The 23,116-nt window shown below is 43.8% G+C and overlaps 1 protein-coding gene and 1 pseudogene across 3 annotated transcripts in view; one reads left to right on the top strand and one right to left on the bottom strand.

Moving 5' to 3' along the window:
- Nucleotides 1-4,677: 4,677 nt before the first annotated feature.
- Nucleotides 4,678-23,116, bottom strand: part of ZIP4 (Clathrin adaptor complexes medium subunit family protein) — a 79,355-nt gene continuing 60,916 nt past the window's right edge. Inside the window, exons 1-8 of one of the 3 annotated variants that reach the window (XM_086496994.1) lie at nt 10,003-10,102; nt 9,853-9,887; nt 7,970-8,080; nt 7,776-7,865; nt 6,590-6,837; nt 6,300-6,509; nt 5,938-6,148; nt 4,678-5,409 (exon numbers count right to left, since the gene is read on the bottom strand). In XM_086496994.1, the coding sequence (XP_086353120.1) occupies nt 5,164-5,409; nt 5,938-6,148; nt 6,300-6,509; nt 6,590-6,837; nt 7,776-7,865; nt 7,970-8,080; nt 9,853-9,867 (1,131 nt within the window). In that variant the 5' untranslated portion in view covers nt 9,868-9,887; nt 10,003-10,102 and the 3' untranslated portion in view covers nt 4,678-5,163. Of the gene's footprint in view, nt 5,410-5,937; nt 6,149-6,299; nt 6,510-6,589; nt 6,838-7,775; nt 7,866-7,969; nt 8,081-9,852; nt 9,888-10,002; nt 10,103-23,116 lie in introns of those variants that run through there. The other 2 variants (XM_086496992.1, XM_086496993.1) reach the window with 2 other exon arrangements.
- LOC147427906 (uncharacterized) overlaps nt 13,187-23,116 on the top strand; it is a 30,505-nt pseudogene continuing 20,575 nt past the window's right edge.

Here is a 23,116-nt window from a genome sequence, read left to right as displayed (position 1 = left end):
GAGAGAGCAGGCGAGTCTCTTTTGCTTGTGGGTTGTAGGATGCTTTGCATGGAGTGCAGAGTAGTGACCTTGTTGTGTAGGTTGCGTCTATGGATGCACAGGTAGAGCGAGACAGCTCTAGTGAGTCACAACAGGATGAGTCATCAGAAGTGATGACAGAGATGACTCACATGGATGCTAAGATGTCGGCTATTGCGGAGTCATTTCTTGATATGCTTATGCTCGAGCTTGATGCAGATTCAGGACAGATGGATACTCTTGGTACACATGTGATATGCGGTGGGCACGAGGAGTCACTCCACAGCTCAGAGTCAGAGTGCCATGGTCTCTATGATAGGGGACAGGGATTGCCATGAGTTGAGTTCTGAGTTGGAGGTGGCAGAGGTTGCCAAGGTTGCATCAACGTTCGGTGTCCTCATGTACGAGATGCTGATCTCGAGGTCCGACATAGCAGCTGCAGTGGGAGCATTTGCAGCAGGGTTGATTAGTTGTTCGATGATTGATCTCGGCATAGAGCATAGGGGAGGTTTGCAGGTATTGGACCGATACCTGCAGGCGTGCATGAGCTCTTGTAGACTCTTTGCAGATCTTGGAGCCACGTGGCTTCCGCAGCAAGATGTTTGTCTATCAGTAAAGCCGGATGCACTAGCTCATCGAGAGTCAGTGGGCATAGGTTGAGAGAATCTCTCACCTTCTATTAGTTATACACTAGTAGATCTTGCTTAAAGGCACATTGGCCTTTAAGTGGGGGGTTGTTGGGGTTAAGGCCTATGTGCCTTGACCAGTCGCCCAGGTCATGGGCGCCCACCCACTGTTACCCTATACTTATAGTGAGTATATTGTATAGGGGGAGCTGCCACTTCACAGTCTCCCTACCCACATCGCGTGTGTGTCTCCTTCTCTCTGTGGTGCTCCTCTATCCCCTTCATTTTCAGCTGGGGGTTTCACTATTAAGGACCGTCCTATATCATGTGCATTCGCAAGGTACTTAAAAAACCTCTCTATTAAAATGTTTACATGAATAGATTGACCCCTCATTTTTTATACTAATCGTTTTTTTTCAAAGTGGATTAAAAGTCCCACTTGCTAATGTATTTCTATTGAATTGCTTCAAATTTGAAAAATAGAAAATCCCTCCTATTGAACTCATGTGGTAAATTAACATGATGCCCCCCCCCCCCCCCCCACCCCCCCCCCCCCCCCCCCCCCCCCCCCCCCCCCCCAAAAAAAAACCCCACTAGACCCCCCAAGATTTTCAAGCATATCACTATTTGGCTCAAGCTCATCTCACATGGTATCTTAACATGATTGTACAGTTGGTCCCCCCGAGGGTTTTCAAGCACATCACTATTTGGCTCAAGCTTGAGCTAGAGCCATTACCACACCAACAAGATACTAAACCTTGAGACATATCAACAAACAAACAACTAGTAAACCTTTTGCATTCCAAAGTAGTCAAGCTTGAGTTAGAGCTACAATCCACGACATTAGATACAGAGCTTGAGCTTTTTTCATGAAAAAAAAAATGTAGGATATCTTAAAACAAGGCATTTGGAGAAAGACGTTGGCACTGCCTTTCACTTTGATGTGTGTGTGTGTGTGTGTGTCTGTGTGTGTGTGTGTGTGTGTGTGTGTGTGAGAGAGAGAGAGAGAGAGAGAGAGACAGAGAGAGAGAGAGAGAGAGAGACTATAAATTAAAGAGGAAGAAAAATAAAAGGTACCTTTGAAACTTTGAAGGGTACTCTGTTGTACACAGGCTAAAACTCCTTGGGCATACACCCTCCCTTTCTATTGAAAGGGAGTGCCAGCAAAAAGCCAAATGCTTAGCTTAGGCTGGAAGAGAAAAAGTAAACCCAAAAATTAGTAAAAGATATGTCAATTTAAAATTTTAAATAGAAGGCAATGTCAACTTTTAATTTAGGGTAGATGGCACGTCCCTTTTCAATTTCTTGATGGCAAGGTTGACCGTTTCGTCAACTTTGTCGGCCCCACAACCCTACAAATTGGTGCCCTATTTCAAGAAACTTGACAAGCATCATAAGCCTCCAAAGAAGTGCCCTATTTCAAGCAATTTTGTAAGCGCTCCTTTACTGCGTGATCACTTCATGCTTCGCCTAAAATGTACTTTAGACTTTGCCTTCTCCTGATAGATCATCGACATTGGAAAGGAAGCTAAATTTGATGTGCAAGTAGGGCAAAAAAACTTGCAAATGAGCACATCGTGTTCATAGATTATTAAAGACACCACCACGTGAAGGTCGCAAAGGCTACTTTTGAGTTAATGTTGCTGCCATTCATGTTCAGATAGGGCAACAACGAGGCAAGGATAGATGCAAGATGCATACACAACAAAATCAGAACGAGGTGCAAGGCAAGGAAGGGCAATGATGGGAATAGCAAAAGCAAAATGATGTGAAAGGAAGGGCAACAAGCTTGCAAGGGAGGTGCAACTAGCCAAGGGTAAACATGGAGGGTGGATCAGGATGGCGTGTAAGGTAGAGGAGCCAATAGAAGGATGATCGCAAAACTAGGACAAGATTTGATAAATCCATCATATCTTTTTCATTATTTTAATACTTGATGAGGCAAAATTTTGTACACAGAGTTCACATCAGCTCTCTTTTGACATCATTTTGACTCAAAATCATGGAATATCATGGGAGATTGGATTGTGAAGATCTGAATTTCTCTAAATTGGCTCATACAAATTGAGTGTCTCTAACCTGGGTCCTCTACCGTAGGCATTTTGAAAGAGAAAAATGCTCCAACTCACCATTTTTTTTCAACTTTGTAGGCTTTGATTTTGGGGAAAATACCTACAATCTAAGAGCGTTTGTAAAGCCTTAGTGCCAGGTGGTCATGTATGATGTTGATATGGCAACCTATCACCCTAGAAAAATGTGTGATTCATAATGTTATATCATTAGCTGAGATCGAATGTGATACAAGTTGTACTTACTTAAAGAGATTTTGATTATGAGCATGAGCGTGGCTCAGAGTTGAACTAGAGGATTTGCTTCCTTCCATAGGATGATGATAAGCCATACAATTACTGGCTTTATTGTCCAAATGCTAATCTCATTCATGGTGCAACTTTGTCGTAATATCAACAACATGCTCAATAAAAAAATACTTTTTCCACTCAACCTTTTGTGAAAATTGCCACCACTAAAATTATATCCTACATAATTTTTGCCATGTCTGCCACCACTGCCTCTTCCATGACCATAGCTTTGATTTTGTTGAGCATGACTCTCTATCAAATGATAATAAATTGTGTAATGGTTACAATAACTATCTCTCTATAGAGTTTCATGACCATAGTGTCGAGCTTCCCTTGTGCCACTTTGATAGTAATCACTAAATGGTTACAATTAACATCTGTCTATGGAGTTTTATGACCATAGTGTTGAGCTCTCCTTGTGCCACTTTGATGGTAATCACTAAAATGTTGTTTTAGTGAATGAAAATGACCCCTTCTATGATGACTTGGATTTCCTCTAACATATCTACTATTTCCATAACCTTCAAAATATAATTCCTCTTCTCTGGTATTACTTCATGATATAGATGGATTCAGATGTCCTATCTCAACTTGCTTATGTACACAGAAGCTTGCTAACTTGTATGAATTTGCCACATTTCCTCTCAAAGACAGTGACATATACTATGGTCTCAATGTAGTGTGACTAAGACTAAATCACCATTCAAAAAATCAAACTTGACATACATTAGATCCTCAATCTGCTTTACACTAGGTTCATAATCGGGCATTTCTTATCCTTGGACAGTTTTATTTGTTGTTAACCAAGAAAAATTCTAGAATTGTTAAAAAAATATGCAAAATAATAATTGAAGAGTTTTTTGATACCCAAAAAAACGTCTTACAGGCTATAAAAACATATTTTTTTGGCATAGATTCTACCTTCAACCATGGTTTGAATATAATTTTTACTCTAAATTGGTCAAAAGAAAGCGTTCATGTGTCAAATTCTCTCAAAAATTTATATCACCTTAGAAGTCATGCTGTGTACTCCATAGTGCTATATATGTAGGTCTCCTAGTTTTAGACATGTTCTCATGCTTCTCGAGATATGAAATGTGCATATTACCAGTGTGATTTAAGTATTAAAACTTGTCGATGGTCCTTCAATATAAAAAAATTAGCAATTTCGTGGGTTTTGAAACATATTATTCCTATTCTAAATGAACATTAATTTTTTCCCTTGCACTCATACATAAGCACAATGGACTAGGATAATTGCATCATGTGTTCTCAATTAACACTCATAATAGTAACTAACATAGTTTGATGTCATTTATAGATAATGTTTCCATAGAAACGGTCCATCACATTGATTACCGATTGAACCATGGAATTTAGGTGCTCATTAGCATTAAAAATACCATCCAAATGAAAAATCCATGTCTTTTAATGAAGATATACTTCTTAAGTACCTTCAAATGGGGGCGAATCAAGATACTAATGATTAATACAATAATGTTGAAACCATCGCCAAGCATGACAAGGCAAAGCAAATTTGTACACCTACCTCTTGTAATGCAAGAGCTTGAGATGTCAACCCTTTCATCTCCCTTTGGAACAATTGCTGGCATCTTAGAATTGAAATAGAGCACCATTATATCTTGCTCTCAATGTAGACTTGACAACTGAGGAGCTTCAAAAACCGACCAAGAATACTTTATTTATTTTTTTATCAATCTCGTCCCAACGAGTGTTCATCCTGTCTTTTTGCAGAAAATAATCATAGACACGATTTGGGCGTATTTAAACCCGTTCCTCTACCCTAGTTATTGCTGAGAACTCAACTTCTCCTATCTCTAAAAGTCTTGCTGATAATAGAAGGTGGCTTGAAGGTGTCTATTCAAGAATGTAAAAAGTGATTTCAAGTGTTAAGGTACCCTAAGAGAAAGGGTGCAACTATAGCTGACTTTGAGGTGCTTCAGCACAGAAAACATATCAAATTAGCAGACCCATTTTTCTCCTTCCAGCTGAAAACACAGAAACACCCACTTCCTGATGCATACCCAAAAATTTCCATGTACATGCATATAAACATGAGAAGCACCATCAACAAATGTGTCTCCTGCTCAACCATGGTATAAGCACCAACCGGAAAGAAACAAAATGTATCGGCTTCGTTACGTTCTGACTTCATAACTTGCAGCTCGACTTACAGCCCGAAAACCCTTGTATGCATTGTACGCTACATTTTGAACATCTGTTTTGTCAATCCTCAACCCAGACATGGCAACGCCCATGATTTTGAACCCTACCAGCAACGTGGGAAACTCTTGCAGCTGCTCCACACCCTTTTCAAGGTGCAATGTACCAGAAAGGCAGGGTGACTTGTCCTTTGGAATCTTCCCTATTGTCCACGTTAATGTCTGGATAGGAATAAAATATGCAGGTGATGAGCTTAGTCGACAAATGCTAGAAAGCAGATGCAACTACGAAAAATAAGAAGGAAAATTGCCAAAATACCCCCAAAGATTTGTCGAAATTCCCAATATACCCTTGAATAATTTTTGGATGGAGTACCCCAATTTTGCTTAGCCTAGTCTTTTTGACAACACAAAACTATCTTTAAGTGTCTTCAAACAAAACTATTCACAGCTGAGCTCACAAATAATGAACAACTTCATCTTCAGAGCCCACAATACCATCTAAAATCCTAGTTCTATCATCTTCTACTGAGGAAGAACCAATCTTCCCATAAAGAGTTGCACAACAATTTGTCTGGAAACGTTTGCGAGGTAGATGAGGGATATTTTGGGCAGTTACAGCATTTTTGGCCAAATGTGAGGAGTATATTAGGAATTTGAGGGTGTTTTGAGAATTTCCACAGATTTCAGGGGTGGTAATTTAGAAGTTCACCCATGCTCAGCACAAATGTTCAAGTAGCATGAGAGTACCTTTGAGCCAGGAGAATTGGAAACACTTCCATAATTTGGAGTAAGATCCCAAGAAGTAACAGGTGCTGGCAGAGGAAATTCCAGAGTGGTAAAGTCGATCTGTTTACCAGGATCATTGCGCACACCAACTAATATATTCACTCGGCATAAGCCACCACTTGAAGTGAATTGAGGTTTCACATATACTGGAGTATTCTTAAGGTTCTTCACTCTGCATACAAACGCTTTCTTGTTAGGCTTGGCTGATTCTTTTACATCTATACCCTGAAGAAAAGTGACTCGTGAAGGACTCCAACTCCCTGACAATACTTATCCGAGCTACTCAAATGATTAAAACTATGTCATTAATTTTGATCGATTACCTGTATCTCATGAGCTTGAACTCTCCATCGGGTGGAACAAACGTCAAGACTTGGTGGGTCTCCCAAGGTCTGAATTGAACACATGGATGAAACCTCACATCACTCAAAATAGATGCATTGGCAAAGTTCACAGTCAACTCTGGAACTCCAGAGAGTCTAGCAATCACGTGTATTTCACCATATACTTCATACTTCATTAAGAATCCATCCCTTTACATCATGTAAAAGAGTCACATCAGTAATGTTCATATTCAAGATATTGAAATAAATTGAACAAGAAGCTTGCCCACCTGTTAACAATAACATCCATTTCTTCCACCAGATCAAAATAGACCTCATTGTTGGAATACTTCAAGTCAGTACCTCGCCATGGCCAATTCGAGGCGGTTGCAATTGGTAATGTTGTGTTCATGTTCGAGGAACCTCCGGTGACTACACTCAGCATTCTGCTGACAATGTTTGGTGGGGCAATCATGTCCTTGAGAACATTTACTTCAGTCGTAAGAGGATATCCATTATCCATCATCTCGTCAAGAAGCTGCCAAACAATATAAGGGGGAAAATCACTTACATAAGCACATAGGCAAAAATAAGTATGACAATCCACATGCATTGATAGAGGATTGAAGATTTTGGGGCCTTCATACAAGCAAAGCATTTATGCCAACTGTAGCTCAATAAGAATCACGTCCTCCCGTCCCCAAAGAGTTGGTCTAACAGTAAGGCTTTGGCCTCTCAACCTACGGGTTGTGGGTTCAAATCCCCCGTTGGGTCACACTCTAGAGGGACACCTTGTGCTCAAGCCTCACCGGGTGTTCATGTTGCTAGGGCTCTTGCCCTTGGACACTCGAGTGCATCCTCCTCCTGGGGTGGGTCACCTGAGGAGGAGGTTTCTAGCTGGTTGCTACGAGTTCTCTCGTCGTTCCCAACACGTGGTGCATCAATTAGGTGGCCATGGTGATGCCTACCCGTGGCTCTTGCCCGATGGTACGCGGCCCTTGCCCGAGCATGTAACATGGCTAATATTTGGAAGGGATAAGCACCTCCCCCTGTGGGCCCTCTGGTGCGTCGAAAAAAAAAAGAATCACATCCCCCCTGCACCTGCTTTGTGTGCGCGTGTGCATGCACACCCACACACATATCTGCATGTGGGTGTGCGTGTTTTCTTGTGCTGCACAAAACATTTACTGCAAATGTACTTTTGTATACAAAAACTGCTTGCCTGCTCATGAGCACAATATTTACACAGCATGCACACCTCCTTTCAGTAAATAAGCACTCTCACATTGAGTCTGCCCCTTGCATGATAAACGAGCGATACCTAGATAATCCAGAAAATTCCCCTCTAAAGGGAAAGTGCAAGCTATAGACTCATGGTAGTCATCCACGAGACGATTTGACAATCAGCTCGATAATATATATTATTGACAAACAGTAGTACCCACTAGTGTCATCAGAGCACAATCGTGGCTTTACCTCATAAACAATAACAAAGTTGTCTTTAATCAGATCCTCTGTTAAACCTCCAAAATACTCTGAAAGAACATCTGCCACTCTGCAAAGAAACTGGAGTGGTAGCAGCTAACTGTTAAGAAGTCAGCAGGCAGCATACAAGTTAACAAGAGACTCAAATTAATCACAGCAGGAGGTGGTAACTGGTTTAAAATTACCTCAATGCCTAAAAGTGGAGGCATTTCTGTCTTTGAGCAGGCCAAAAAAGTGATTCCCTCCCTCACAATGTGCAGCACATAGTATGTTGGAGAAGCCATTACTGATGGTAACTGCATAAGGTGAAGAAATTTTGTTAATACCTCTCCTAACCATATATATCTATCACCATGAGATGCACCACTCTTTACTCAAATAACATGTGAAAGTTAAGCTTGTAGATGTGCATCTTTTTCTGCACGAGAGAAGAGAGGTTAAGACGTCATGGGAGCAATCTCAAGACACCGCAAAAAATCTATCTGACGAGTCTAGAACTGAAGACCTGCTATTCAAGAGGGAACTGGGATAACCAATCTACCACACTTGGCTGATAGAAAGGCTATTCCAATTTAACACTTTGAAACTAATATACATGGTCTCCTTAAATAGTAGCTGAGAACTTACAAATGAAGAGACATATCCCATCATCAAAAGGTGTGCACTTTATGCAAATAGGCACGCCCTCTGAAAAATGCATGCATCTTATAAGCAGATAGCTACAATCAACCAATGGTAAAAGAAAAACATCCTTTAGGTGAACTTTGAAAGGCTGCAACCCCTTGATTAAAGAGCCATCCTTTTACCGAAGAGCAGTCTAGAAAAAAATTTATATCCGTTGGCTAGTGACTCTTCAGGTATGCAATAAAGAGTCTCCCATCAATAATAAGCAAAGTCCTAATAGCACAGGCATCCTCAGTAGGTGATAGATGTGACAAAGACCTCATATCATGCACACACAATCCCCCTTATTATCTTGGTCACTTCTGCTTAGAGAATCCCTTTGCCCTTACGGAGCAGATAGAGAGAGAAATCCAAGAGATAAAGGAGATACAATACAACAATAACACGCTGAGCACCAACCCACCCTTTCAAGGGTCCCTTGCAATGTCAACAGTGGTACTCGGTTGTCATTTGCATATATAAATCGTACAAAAGATGCTCATGCAAGCCACGTAGACATGCTAACCTACATAAAGAGGAAATTGTTGTCTATAGAGGCTAGGGAATTTTTTGAGCCTGTTTGCAGGACCCACACTTCCAAACAAGTCCATCAGATGTAGATTTTCCATTTTGTAATCCTGTTTGCATAATGATTTTTACGGCCATGATGGGCATTGTTACACATCTATAGGAAATCTCTATATGCTATGTTAATGGCACAAGCCAATAGGAGCTAATGGGCCACAATGCCTCCCAAAACTACTCGAGGTTCTCACAATTCCGCAAGAGACTCATAGATTGGTCCCAAACAATGGCAATCCTTCCGTATATTTTATGGTCTCTAGCAAATTCCCCACACTGCAAAGGCATTAACTTAGCAAAGGGATTAGAGATGTGTCAAAGAGTCATGCAATCCCCTTGAAGAATCGGACATCAGATTCTTGTCTTGGTAGGCAGTGCCCACGTCATTGTACATGACATATGCAAGAGCCCATATAAATAGATAAATACTACCCAAAAAAACAGATTTTTCAGGGCTTGCAGCTGTAAAAATTGTGTGCTACATTAGACAAAGGTGTCGTCGGATAACACCCCCTACACTAGTGATACGTGCTGCCACACAGAAAAGGTATGTCTCTAGACAACACATTTGTTTGAAATAGCCAAGCATTAAAATCAAAAAGGGCTTGCATACCTATACAACTCAAAATAGCCAAAAACAAGGGAAAATTATGGCCAAGGTTAACACATAATTAATAATGGACAGCCACATGGCAGTTACCCAAGAAAAGAAACCAGACTGGGACGCATAGCTGCATCGACCAAGCATGCCATCATGGACACTTCTTTAAATATATAAATGCAAAAGCCAAACAGTTGTATCACTAACGAATGTGCGACATACCTTTAAAATACTCATTTTAGGCTCAGATGTCAGACCTAACTCAAATAGGCAACAAACATGCTCAGTCAAAAATTGCAGATAAATAGTACACATAATCTGCAGTAATCCTCATGGCTCTGCTCAGCTCAAACAAAATTTAACTTTTGCAACCTGAGGATGTCCAGATGAAGGATCAGCTTGTGCCCAGAACCAGCTACAAATTGATCGGTCCACAGGCTGTCCCATCCACTGCTTCTCGAGCATCACTTCCCTACAAGGCATCATGACAAGGTCAAACTTAAGCGACGGAGTATTGGAATTGCATAAAAATGGGGTTGGAGCTGTAAAATCACCAATAAATTTCTTCCTACTTCACAAACAAAATCATAAACTACTCTACTTCACAAACCTGAATCCAAAAAAAAATACTCCATAAACCACAGCAAAGGCAAACTCCAAGTTTTGGCCAAAAAAATCAGAGCCCAATACAAAGTGCACTAGATGTGCCCTACTCCTAAGTATGTACTATGGCCTATGATGAGGGCAATGAACCTTTCTTAAAAATAATGTGGTTATAAAAATCATGACAGTAAAATAGCCAGCCACCAAGCACTAGCATGGCTCCAAATAGGTGATTACAGGAGATGATAAATACTAGAGACGCACTCTTAGCTCCCAAATGGGTAATCAATTCAAGCAAGCTAGAGATCTGCTGTAGGTGAATCCAGGAGATGTAACCCATCGCATCCCAAATGTGACAAGTTTTAGGATTAGGGTGTCTACGTTGAGGTCATAGACGCAACCGATCATTGCATTCGTTGGCCAATCTCTCTCTCTCTCTCTCTCTCTCTCTCTCTCTCTCTCTCTCTCTCTCTCTCTCTCTCTCTCTCTCTCTCTCTCTCTCTCTTCCAGCTCACAGGAGGGGATCTAGCCTAGACGCCATCGGGATGGGAGTCCAATGTCCGGGCAGACGTAGTGTGAACCTGGCCTGTGTGGCCGGCCATTATAATAAAAGGGAGGCCAAGGCCTCATTTGCAGTTATCGACCCCCACTGGCAGAGTGCCAATGGTTAGCCCGTGAGGCTAGGAGTGTGCGAGGTCACCTCAAGGAGGTGAGGCCGGGTGGTATGGGACACTCGGTCTTACAGATGCACGCCTACGTCCTCTGACACTGGATGATGGCTATGGTCGGGTGGTTCATCTGACATGTGTCTGTAGGCGGTCCGTGTAGCCAAGAGATCCACTCCGCGTGTGTTCGTTTCATGGTATCAGAGCCGGCTTGGCTACGGAATGGACTGTGAGCACACCTATAGACTAGTTCTTACCCCTCTCCGTCTACTGCGTGGGGAGGAGTGCAGTAAGAGGGAAGCTTTGTGCTGCATGCTCAAAGAGGGAGCGAGCGCAAAAAGAGTGTTGGCTGCTGGCGTGGAAAAGATCTTGCAACGTTGGCTCCTAACTCGCGCCCCTTTCGTGTGCTGGCCACAGGTAACCACACGCCCAATTAATTTCTTTCGAGATCTCCACGCGGCAACTTCAACCACGAATTCCTTTTCCACGCTGCAAGGTCTACGTTGATTTTTTTAAAGGGTACCCATTATCTTAAAAATGGGCAGGCTCTTTAAATGTGGACATTTTGAGTTTTTTTAAAGTAGGTGTGAAACCTATAGGTCATTAAAAAACACTTACAAAGTGTGACATTTTTGCAGAACTCCACTCTTGAGTCTCCTGCTCCTCTCCTGCCGCTCCTCTCTCTCACCTGCTCGCACTCCCGTGCTCTCGCCATCACCAGCTCGCCCCCAGACGCTCACGTCGACGTGTAGAGCTCCTCAAAATTCAACTTTTTGCGATCGAAAGGTGCAGAAAAGGCCCCAAATTCGCGTTCACGGATTTCGCCATGGATTTCTCGAGCTCGAAAGCGCAGTGTGACGAAGCGCTAGGTAACTTCAAATTCCGTTCACGCATGCTCTATACACATGGATTACGAGTACTTTCCAAGGCTTCGACCAGCGTGTTACCGCTCTGGAAAATGCGAACGTTTAGACGAGCATTCGCTTGGCCTCTCTCAAAGGGGCCGTGCAAGGGCTTAATTCCCGGCTTACCTCTCTGGAAAATATGGCTCAGTTGATGACTGCGCGTATTTCCGAGGGCAAAACCCATCTCCAGCGACTACCGACGCAGGTTGCTGCTTTTGGGCGTTCACAGGGCGGTCCTATTGCCACCATTCCGTACAAAACCACTAATTTCTCATGAGAAGAGAGAGAATGTACGGAATTGGCCGTAAATAATTGGCTGCACCAGTGGACCACGTATTTCAACCTCCATGGCGAGCATGATGAACGGAGGATTCAGACGATTCCTCTTTATTTGTGCAGCAAGGCGCTTACCTGGTGGCGTGATATGACAGAGAAGCCTACGACGTGGGCTGACTTTTGTGTGAAAGTCAAAAAGGATTTCGCCAAAATGGATCCTTTGAAAGCTTATGCCAAACTGCAGAGTCTTTCGATGAAAGCTCTGTCTTTTGATAAGTACACAACGGCTTTCAAAGAAGCGCTCACCTTCTGCAAGGTGGATTCCATGCACGCTGTGCACATGTACTTGCTGGGATTATATGAGAGCTTATCGTTGGGCCTAAATTAAAGGCAAAGCCCCGACTGATGTCGAGGATGCAGTGGCAAAGGCCAGGACGTTTCATTTGATAAATGGAGTGAGTTATGAGAAGAAAAGAACTTCAGACTCTCAATCTGGTGAGGGTGCTTCAAGGAAGCGACCCCAATTCCAGCAAAGGTACAAATCACCGTCGAGACCTTCTAAGGAGAAGAAAACGCTTTAGTTACTGATGCAGTGAAGAAGGGGGCTTGCTTCGGATGTGGCCAGATAGGTCACCAAATCAAGGATTGTTCCAAGAAGAAGACAAAGAAACCACAAGGTCATCTTTCCGTTCAAATTCACGAGATCAAGTAATCTGATGTCATTCAAGTTGAAATCCATCATTTAGCGCACAGTTCATGCACTAACTGTACTTTTAGCACCAAAGTATTTGATATGATAAACAAGACTCATTGTATATAGACTATGTACATCACTCTCTTGTTTTTGTTAAGCAGGACATGCCTCATGTATCTGTTTCGCTTTTCAATCAAATTTCTGTAAATAATGGTTTTGCAATACCAATTGTTACTGCTTTGGAAATGTATAAAGATACAAAGTCTTCAGATGTTGACTTTTATCAATGTGTACCATCTGCTTGGTTTGATTCATTAGTGCTTGGTACTTCTGTCACTGAATTTCGTAAAAATGTTTCATGTTCTTCTGTTGAACTTGGGAATTCCGACGAATCCAACCTTATCAGAGAAATCATGACTAATTTCAAGGATGTCTTTCCTGATGATCTACCTCCTGGCTTGCCGCCTTCAAGAGGAATAGATCATGGCATTGAGTTGGTGGCTGATAATCAACCCTTCTCAAAGCAACCTTATCGATTTAGTAAAATCGAGGAGGATGAGATTCAGCGGCAGTTGAAAGATTATCTCGACAAAGGTTTTGTTTGGCCAAGCAAGTCCCCGTGGGGAGCGCCAATGTAACTTTCTCGAAAGAAAGATAACACTATGCACTTCTGCATGGATAACAAGGGGTTAAATAAGCTCACTGTCGAGAAAACGTATTCGCTCCTGCGTATGGACGATCTGACAGATTGGCTCCATGGAGCGCTGTAGTTTACAAGCGCTATAGTTTACAAAGATAGACTTGCGATCAGGCTATCACCAGATACGGATCAAACTGGAAGATGTTCCCAAAACGGGTTTCCATACACGTTATGGTCACTATGAGTTTTGGTCTTGCCTTTTGGTTTGACTAATGCTCTAGCTACGTTTCAGCAGATGATGAATGATCTGTTGAGATCATTTTTAGGCAACTTTGTTGTTGTATTTCTCGATGACATCTTGATCCACACCCGAAGTAAGTCTGAGCACTAGCGCATATACGCATTGTTCTTGAGATACTAAGAACTGAGAAGCTTTATGCTAAGGCCTCTAACTGTGAATTCTTCAAGAAAGAGCTTCTCTACTTGGGTCACATCATTACTCGCGATGGAATTCGCGTTGACCCTAAAAAGTTGGATAAAGTGTGAAATTGGCCCATTCTGAAGAATGTGCACCAAGTAAAGTCCTTTTTAGGCTTTACAGGATTCTTTCGCAAATTTATCGAGGATTACTCTAAAGTTGCTGCTCCGCTTACGCAACTTCTAAAAGGAGGTGTGAAAGGGCCGAAGATTTCGCGTCCTCACCGTAAAGGTAACCCCCCTGTTGTCTGGAATGAGCGTCTCGACGAGAGCTTTCGGACATTAAAGCACTTGGTGACTACTGCGCCAATAAAAGGAGGGGTGAAAGGGCCGAAGACTTTGCGTCCTCACCGTAAAGGTAACCCCCCTGTTGTCTGGAATGAGCGTCTCGACCAGAGCTTTCGGACATTAAAGCACTTGGTGACTACTGCGCCAATATTTCACATTTTGGATCCTAGCAAACCGTTTGTGGTTGAAACGGATGCTAGTGATTATGCCATTGGTGCGGTGTTGTACCAGGATGGACGTCCTGTTGCGTTTGAAAGTAAGAAACTTTTTGACGTTGAGATGCGTATAAGAAGGAGCTTTACGTTGTAGTTCACGCCTTGAGGAAATGGCGACACTACTTGTATGGCTCTACGTTTGTTGCATGGACAAATCATCACTCCTTGCGCTAAACCACACTTGTAAAGGTTTACAAGGGATGCCAAAAGCAGAGCCCCAAAAGCTTCAAAACCAAAAGCATTCCAAAAATGCAGCAACTTGTTTCCAAAAGCTGCCCAATAATTTGCGTAGATTTTCAGCCTTGCATTGCATAGCCAAAAAGCAGCAAAATTCCGTACGTTGCTGCCACGTCATCAATCCCGCAGAACACGCCCCAAATCCCGAAAATATCCGTATTGTGCTGCAACGTCAGCATTTCAGCGGGGCGGGTGTGTACCGGGCAGCCACGTCACCAGTTTGTGACAGGTGCACGTCTACGTCCTCGGACACTGGCCCCAGCATGGGGGAGCTGCCGGATGGTGGCTATGGTCGGATGGTTCGTATGACGTGTGTCTGTAGGCGTCCATGTAGCCAAGAGATCCACTCCGCGTCTCTCTCTCTCTCTCTCTCTCTCTCTCTCTCTCTCTCTCTCTCTCTCTCTCTCTCTCTCTGCTCGTGCTCCCTCGCATCCCTGCTGCCCCCCTCTCTCTCCCCCTCGCATCTGCTCCCTTGCACGCCTACTGCCCTCCCACCAGCTGTGTCTTTTTGTTCTCTGTTTCAGAAGCCCCTAGGGGTTTAGGGTAAGGCAATAGCCCCCAAGGGGGTTGACGGAGGGGACCCCCCTTTGGTGGGAAGCTCCCTAACACACACACCCCACCCCCCAACCCCCCCCCCCCCCTTTACATACACACCCACACTTGACGAGGAAGCAAAGGAAGTCTTTTGCCGACGTCTTAACACAACCAGATCGCATCCCTCTACCGGTCACAAAACCAACAGCATGAGAATCTTACTTGCTACAAGAAATGAAGAAATTAGAGGCTGACCTCAATCTTGTCAAACACGAGCTGCAAAAGGAGGAGGAACACATAGCAGATGTCAGGTGCAGTGGAAGTGTTTAAGGATTTAGCTCGGATCTAATACTCCGCACAAACACAAGGTTACTTTACTTCAATTGAAAGAAGTGAATTGAACAGAATGAAAGAGAGAGAGAGACGCACAGAGAGAGAGAGAGAGAGAGAGAGAGAGAGAGAGAGAGAGAGAGTCACGTGACACATCCAACCCTATGTGTCCGTGGACAAGCTAAAGCGTGACAAGGGTTCAGTTCAGTCAAGTCAGTCTAGAATAGGAAGTGATCTGGCACTTTTGTGAGTCTATTCGCAGACCGTGCATGACCAGTCACTTAGTGTAGATGCATATCCTTTGGTTGCACACAGCATGATCGTAAGCATTCCCATCAGAATCCATCAGAATCCTTCAAGGGAATTTTCCAGTGCATTTAGCCTATTTTCCCTAATTTTGACATTTTTCACTTATTATTTTTAAGTGACTTTTGTTGGGAAGTAGGTAGGGCAAATTGAGTAAGTTTGTAAATAAGGAAACCTAGACTAGCACTAATTGGCAGAAGAGGCAACAGGAGCACAAGCTCAACAGGCAACTTCTCAGTAGAATCCCAAACCCTAGCGTTTTTGCTCCACAGCAACCACCTAGCGTTTTTGGACCAGATCAGCCAGTGTTTTTGCTTTTGCAGATCCCTGGCGACAAAAGACTCAACAAGAGACCTAGCGTTTTGCAGTTGCAGGCCATCTAGCGACGACAGCAGACCCATTTTCAGACCTAGCGTTTTTTATTTGCAGATCAGCCCCAGCGTTTTGCATATTTACCGCGACGGATCATCAAGAACCATTAGCGTTTTCAGCAGGTATGACCTCAGCATGCAGCGTTTTTCAGCCATGAAGAACCTGCAAGTTCAGCCCCTAAGGAGTAGCAGATTCAGCCCGGAAGGACCATCAGTTTTCAGCCTTTAAGAACATCAGCTTTCAGCCCTAAACCTGCAGATTTTCAGCGTCAAAGACTCACAGAAACAACCCGAGAATCAGCGTTTTTGGACTAGCCGCAGATTTCAGCCCATAGCGTTTTTGGACAGCAGATACAAGATTGCAGATTTCAGCCCTAGTGTCATCCCCGTCATCGTCGTCAACATAGCCTAGACTTGCATCAGTCTCATACATACAGTTTGTACGAGTTTGTGCAATCGTAAGTAGACCACTCTCGCCGACGAGAGTGGGGCCTTTCGAGGAGGGTTTTACAACATCTCTGGTGTCGTATCTCTCTTCTCTCTCTATCTCTCAGTCTCATACACTTGCACGCACAGTGTCCATTCACTTTGTTTGTGATCATGGCATTCTCTCATTAAGAACGGAAGGCTCTCCCTTCCATAAGAAGGAAAAGGAACCTTGAGCACAGTTCGAAGCACTTATCTTGAGCAAAGCGCAAACATTCATTCCGCTGCACCTTACATTGGTATCAGAGCTTTGGTAGCTTTTTGTATCACTCAAGGAAAGAACCACAAGAATTTTTTTTTGCTTGTTGAGGTCGCACGAACCCAAGTTCGCTTGGGCGTGTCCATTCCTAATCGTGTTTTTGAAGAGTGACAGGAATCCCAGGAAAGAAGGGCTTGTCCAGCCTCCCCTTGTGCCTCTTTTCACTCATTGAGAGCGGACTGTGTACTTAGCGGCCGGCCAATCAACGTGAGGTGGGAAAAAGCAACCTTGGTGTGAGCGCAAGGCTGCCAAGGGGTGCGCCCGCGGAAAAGAGCAGAACTCGGGTGAAGAGAAGATCCTTCTCGAACACAAATTGCAAGCGAAAGAAGAACTTGAAGAACCTCAAGAACCCAAGAACTCAAGACCCACAAGAACCCAAATTCCTCGTGAACTTAAGAACCCAAGACCACAAGAACCCAAGACTTCAGTGGATGGTCATCACTCGAAGTGGAATGGATACTTCGCTTGGAAATGATGAGCATGAGAGAGGCGAAGAAGAATTTTCCCCACCAGGAGGTTTTTCCAACCCTCCCGCTTCCCCATCTCCACGAGTTGCACCAGATCCTATGGAGGCTTGGTGCAAGACGATGATGGACATGATGACAACGTGGCACGAAGCAAGAATGGCAGCCATGGAGCGTGAGCGCGAGCAATTACGCTTGGAGGCCAAAGAATTTGATCGCAAGTACGTAGAAAGAAAAAACAGAATTGGATCGCAAGAACGTTGTTCATTCTTCCTCTCTGATTTCTTATGTGCAGGCGAAGATTGAAAGGATTCAGGAGGAGACTCTCTCACGCCTTGCTTCTCCAAAGCATGACACACAGGATTTGCATGATTATGAGAAGCATGATGATTTGGATGATAATAATGAGCATGATGATCAAGATGTGATCTCTCACAAGCATGATGATTTGCATGATGATCAAGATGTGATTTCTCACGAGCATGATGATTTGCATGAAGATGATGTGATTGTTTACAAGGATGATGGGTTAGTTGATACTTTTTCTAGCGAAGCTAATCTCGTTGCAGATTCGATCATTCACTAAGGATCGATTTTGGCTCTCGAATCAAGGTCCAAAGAACCCCCTCAGGAAGAACCGATCTTGGTTCGCGAGCCTAGGTCCAAAGAACCCTTACAGGAAGTACTATGTGTTCGAATGATTAGTCAGCACGCATTGTACGAGTGTTTCATTCATGATCGTTTCCTGTACTTTAGTCAGCGTCTTTATGTGATCCCTTTTCCTAGGCATGACATATTGTACGTTGAGCACATTTCACTCACGGATGAGCACGAAAGTATGCGGATTATTCATGAAAAGTTGAAAAGTATACATTAAAGGAAGTCACATTCCATGTCTCTTCCTTGGCACGACACAGTTGTAGAAAGAGCACATAAAAGTATGGGCATCAAGCATGGGCATTTCCATTGTGATTTGCCACAGTTGATCGATTTAGATCAGAAACACAAGATTCAATCTCATTGTTTGCGTGTGTGTGGTGAACCGTTTGGCACTCCGTCTATTTGTTCATCTGAGGAAGACGAGATTTTTTCCAATCACTTTACATGGAATAGGTATGTTCATGGTTTTGTGTTGGAAGTGGTTTCAGGAATTTTCAGCCATGGAGATTCTTGAAGAAGAAAGAAGCATGACTCTCGACGAAGTTGAAGCATTGAAGGAGCCACAGAAGACTTTGTGTCGCTTTCGGTGCGCCCAAAGAAGCAAGCATTGCAGACCTTTATGAAGTTCAAGTACCGCGCGACCCACACATCAGAGTGGGCCGGCGAAGAGTCCCTTCCAGGATTCCGGATGCCATTGGCAATCTCCCTCGACGCCATACAGTTCAGTACCAGTACCTCACTTTGAAAAGGAGGGGATGTCACGTGACACGTCCAACCCTATGTGTCCGTGGACAAGCTACAGCATGACAAGGGTTCAGTTTAGTCAAGTCAGTCTAGAATAGGAAGTGATCTGGCACTTTTGTGAGTCTGTTCGCAGACCGTGCATGACCAGTCACTTAGTGTAGATGCATATCCTCTGGTTGCACACAGCATGATCATAAGCATTCCCATCAGAATCCATCAAAATCCTTCAGGGAATTTTCCAGTAAATTTAGCCTATTTTCCCTATTTTTGACATTTTCACTTATTATTTTTAAGTGATTTTTGTTGGGAAGTAGGTAGGGCAAATTGAGTAAGTTTGTATATAAACAAACCTAGACTAGCACTAATTGGCAGAAGAGGCAGCAGGAGCACAAGCTCAACAGGCAACTTCTCAGTAGAATCCCAAGCCCTAGTGTTTTTGCTCCATAGCAACCACCTAGCGTTTTTGGACCAGATCAGCTAGCGTTTTTGCTTTTGCAGATCCCTGGAGACAGAAGACTCAACAAGAGACCTAGTGTTTTGCAGTTGCAGGCATCCGACGACAGCAGAGCCATTTTCAGACCTAGCGTTTTTTATTTGCAGATCAGCCCCAGCGTTTTGCAGATTTACCGCGACAGATCATCAAGAACCATTAGCGTTTTCAGCAGGTATGACCTCAGCATGCAGCATTTTTCAGCCATGAAGAACCTGTAAGTTCAGCCCCTAAGGAGTAGCAAATTCAGCCCGGAAGGACCATCAGTGTTAAGCCTTTAAGAACCTCAGTTTTCAGCCCTAAAACTGCAGATTTTCAGCGTCAAAGACCCACAGAAACAGCCCCAGAATCAGCGTTTTTGGACTAGCCGTAGATTTCAGCCCACAGCGTTTTTGGACAACAAATACAAGATTGCAGATTTCAGCCCTAGTGTCGGCCTCGTCATCCCCATCGTCGTCGTCAACATAGCGTACACTTGCATCAGTCTCATGCATACAATTTGTACCAGTTTGTGCAATCATAAGTAGACCACTCTCGCCGACAAGAGTGGGGCCTTCGCAGGAGGGTTTTACGTCTCTGGTGTCGTATCTCTCTTCTCTCTCTATCTCTCAGTCTCATACACTTGCACGCACAGTGTCCATTCACTTTGTTTGTGATCATAGCATTCTCTCATTAAGAACGGAAGGCTCTCCCTTCCATAAGTACGAAAGGAACCTTGAGCACAATTTGGAGCACTCATCTTGAGCAAAGCGCAAACATTCATTCCACTGCACCTTACACACACACACACACACACACACACACACACACACACACACACACACACACAGAGACGGGATGTCAGGTCCCAGCCACCCTCAAGGGCCCCCTTGCTCTGTTGCCAGAGCAAGTGCTTGCTTTATTACTTGCACAATGCTGATACAATGATGCTAAATGCTGAGCTGCTAGTGGGTACTTGATGCTACTAATGTTGAGTATTGTTGAAGTGTTGAAGGGTACTAGGTGCTTGATACTACGGGTACTTGGTACTGGTTGCTGTGGGGTACTTTGGGTAATGAAGATACTTGGGTGCTAAGGACACGGAGGTCCTCATGATCTCTAGAGTCTACACTAAGCTAAGCAGGAGCCAAGCCAAAATGCAAGGGGTGCTAGATGTTGGGGTACTGCGATGACGAGATGACGACGACAATGAGGAGTACTTGTGCTGCGGTGCTAATGGGTACTACTGGAGATGCTTGGTACTACCATGACGATGACGACAACGACGATGACAAGGCTGTGGGATGATTTGCTATCACCAAGGACGGCGATGGCTGAAAAACTGAAAACATTGGTCCTGCTAGCTGATCTGAAAATGTTGCCGATCCGCAAGGGCTATCGTAGGGTGTTTAGGGCTGAAAACGCGGGTGGGAGAGGCTGAGGGAAAACACCAAGGCTGGCTGAAAATGCTGATGGCTGCTGGGTACTGCTGAGAAGAGGGTATTGTCGCGGGTACTGCTTCTTCCTCTGGCCCTTCTGCCTTTTCTAGCCCAAGTGGCTTCATTTATAGGTATTTTAGCCATTTTCCTTGCTTACTTTTAATAAATGCCATGTCAAAGTCACTTATTAATAAATGACTTAAGTGACTGTTCGTATGCCTATATGCTTAAGTGACCTAACTGTGCAAGTAAGGGTATGCAACTATGACCTGCCTGGGCATGCACGTCCTACTAGAGGCTGTTGCCAAATTGGCTTTATCTGACAGAAAAATAATTCTAAATGAATTATTGGATTTATAAGTGAGAGGGTTTTCTCGCTTGGAACACCAAGGAAAAATAATTCTAAATGAATTATTGGAATTTTAAGTGAGAGGGTTTTTCTCACTGGAGACATCCGAGTACAGAATATTCCTAGTGCGTCATTCAGAGTAATGACGGGAGCACTGTGAAAGGGAATATCTGTAAGGCCACCAGGAACGGGTACTTCTGATGCGTCACATCGGATGGGTGACAGGGAGCATCGGGAAGAAGTATCCGACCATCCGGGAACGGACATCTCTAATGCGTCATAGGATGGGTGACATAGAGCATCGTGAAGGAGATTGTACCGTAAGTTCGGTAGGAAAGGACTAGGTGATGGGTATTCCTGATGCGTCACAAGGTGGATGTTGGGTGCATCGGAAAGGGAATATCCATAGTCGTGAGGAAATTCCGAGCTGTGTTAGAATTGTGCACAAGGAAAAAGCAAGCACTTGAATGAAGATGGGTTCATAGAAAACTTTGAGGAAAAACAGATGCTTTCTGAGAAAGCGGGATTGCTTTTCGGGAAAGCAGATGCTTTCCCGCGAGGAAGTCTATGTCGGCATTGCAACTGTGCATGTGATTGCATCCAGGGACGCCTGGGAAGTGCTGTGAAAGCATTGTTTTTAACTTATAAGGTTTTATTGAGTTTTTGGACAGATTCAAACCATTTTTAAAGGTGACTGATCGCCCACTTAATAATTGGGCAGCCATCTGATAAATACGGCAACAGATCAGCCATCGTTTCCTCTCTCTCTTTTTCTGGCAGAGCATCGGAAAAAAAAAACAAAAAAAAAATTGAAAAAAAAAAAAAAAAAACGGCCGCGATCTCTATTTGTGCGCGTGGCTAGGAGCTATAAAAGCATCACATGCCCTTACTCAAAGAGGACCAATCTTTGCAAGGAGGAGATGCTGCTGCAGATTTCAGCCGTAAAGAAGACGTTGCCGGTGATGCCCATGGCTGCCCCAAGTGTACCAAATGTCGCCAAGACCCAGTGCGCGAGTTCCCTCGCGAAGAAGTGCCTACGAAGCGTGTTTCCATCGCGACAAGTTGCTGTTTTTCTCTGTTTTCAGCCCATAAACGTCGTAGATAGGGCTGATTTACGAGAAGGAACCCGAGAACACACCTCTTTTGTGTGTAGGATTGGAAGAGAGGATTTTCTATGGAGAGATCTCTTCCGGGGAATTGCTTTTCGAGAACGGAGTTGCGTTTCGAGCGTCGAGACTTTGAAGGTAACGATTTTCATGTTATGAACTCTGTATTTGTTTGCAGGTGTACTTCCTCTTAGTGAGGGAGTAGGAGGAGAGGAAGGTATGAGCCTCTGCAACAGAAAAGCGCTCTGAGGAACTAGAGCCAGATCAGCCCAAGGGTTTCGTACCCGAGTTTGGGAAGTAGATCCACGGATCGGAGAGAGGTAGTCTCTCAAGTTGTGATCCGGAAGTTGGGATTCCCAAGTAAGGACTTTGTGTCCGGGAAAGCAGAGTTGTTCTGCGGGAAGAGGACTGGAAAGAGAATTGGAAAAGAGTTGCAGGGATGCCATGCCCTGAGTCTGGAAGGTGAGATCCAGAGGCGAGAACCTTGATTCTCGAGGAATTGGAATATGGAACGGAAGTTCCTTGGAATAGGGTTTTGCCTTAGGAATCGGAAGTTGAGGCTTCCGGGAACCATCAAGTCTTATTCTAGAACGACGAACGTGGTAATATGTTCGGTTCAAGTGCTTGTGTCACCAGGAGGTGTATTTTTCCTGTTGCCTTCCGTAAATAAGTATTAGATATATTTATTTTATTTTTACTTGTTTTGTCCCAAAACCCTTAAAAAGGTGCAAGTGGACATTGCATGGCCAGTGTGAAACGACTGCAGCCAAATGGGTTTCTCACATCGGGGATCTAGGTAGGTCAGATAGGGACTGCCCGAGCCAGTTAGCACTGAATTCTGATGCGTATGAAAGCTCGTGTGCGCCAAACTGGAATTTGGGCCACTCGTCAAGTCACTGCAACTTTATAGGTTGAAAGGGGCCAGTAAATTAACCCACATTGTAGATGTTGGTCAAATGGTAGTCTTCA

Source organism: Adiantum capillus-veneris, chromosome 23 (assembly GCF_014529385.1).
Source record: "Adiantum capillus-veneris isolate H3 chromosome 23, ASM1452938v2, whole genome shotgun sequence".
Taxonomy (NCBI): Eukaryota; Viridiplantae; Streptophyta; class Polypodiopsida; order Polypodiales; family Pteridaceae; genus Adiantum; species Adiantum capillus-veneris.
Note: the sequence above shows the minus strand (reverse complement) of the source record. Positions and strands in the feature narration are given on the sequence as shown.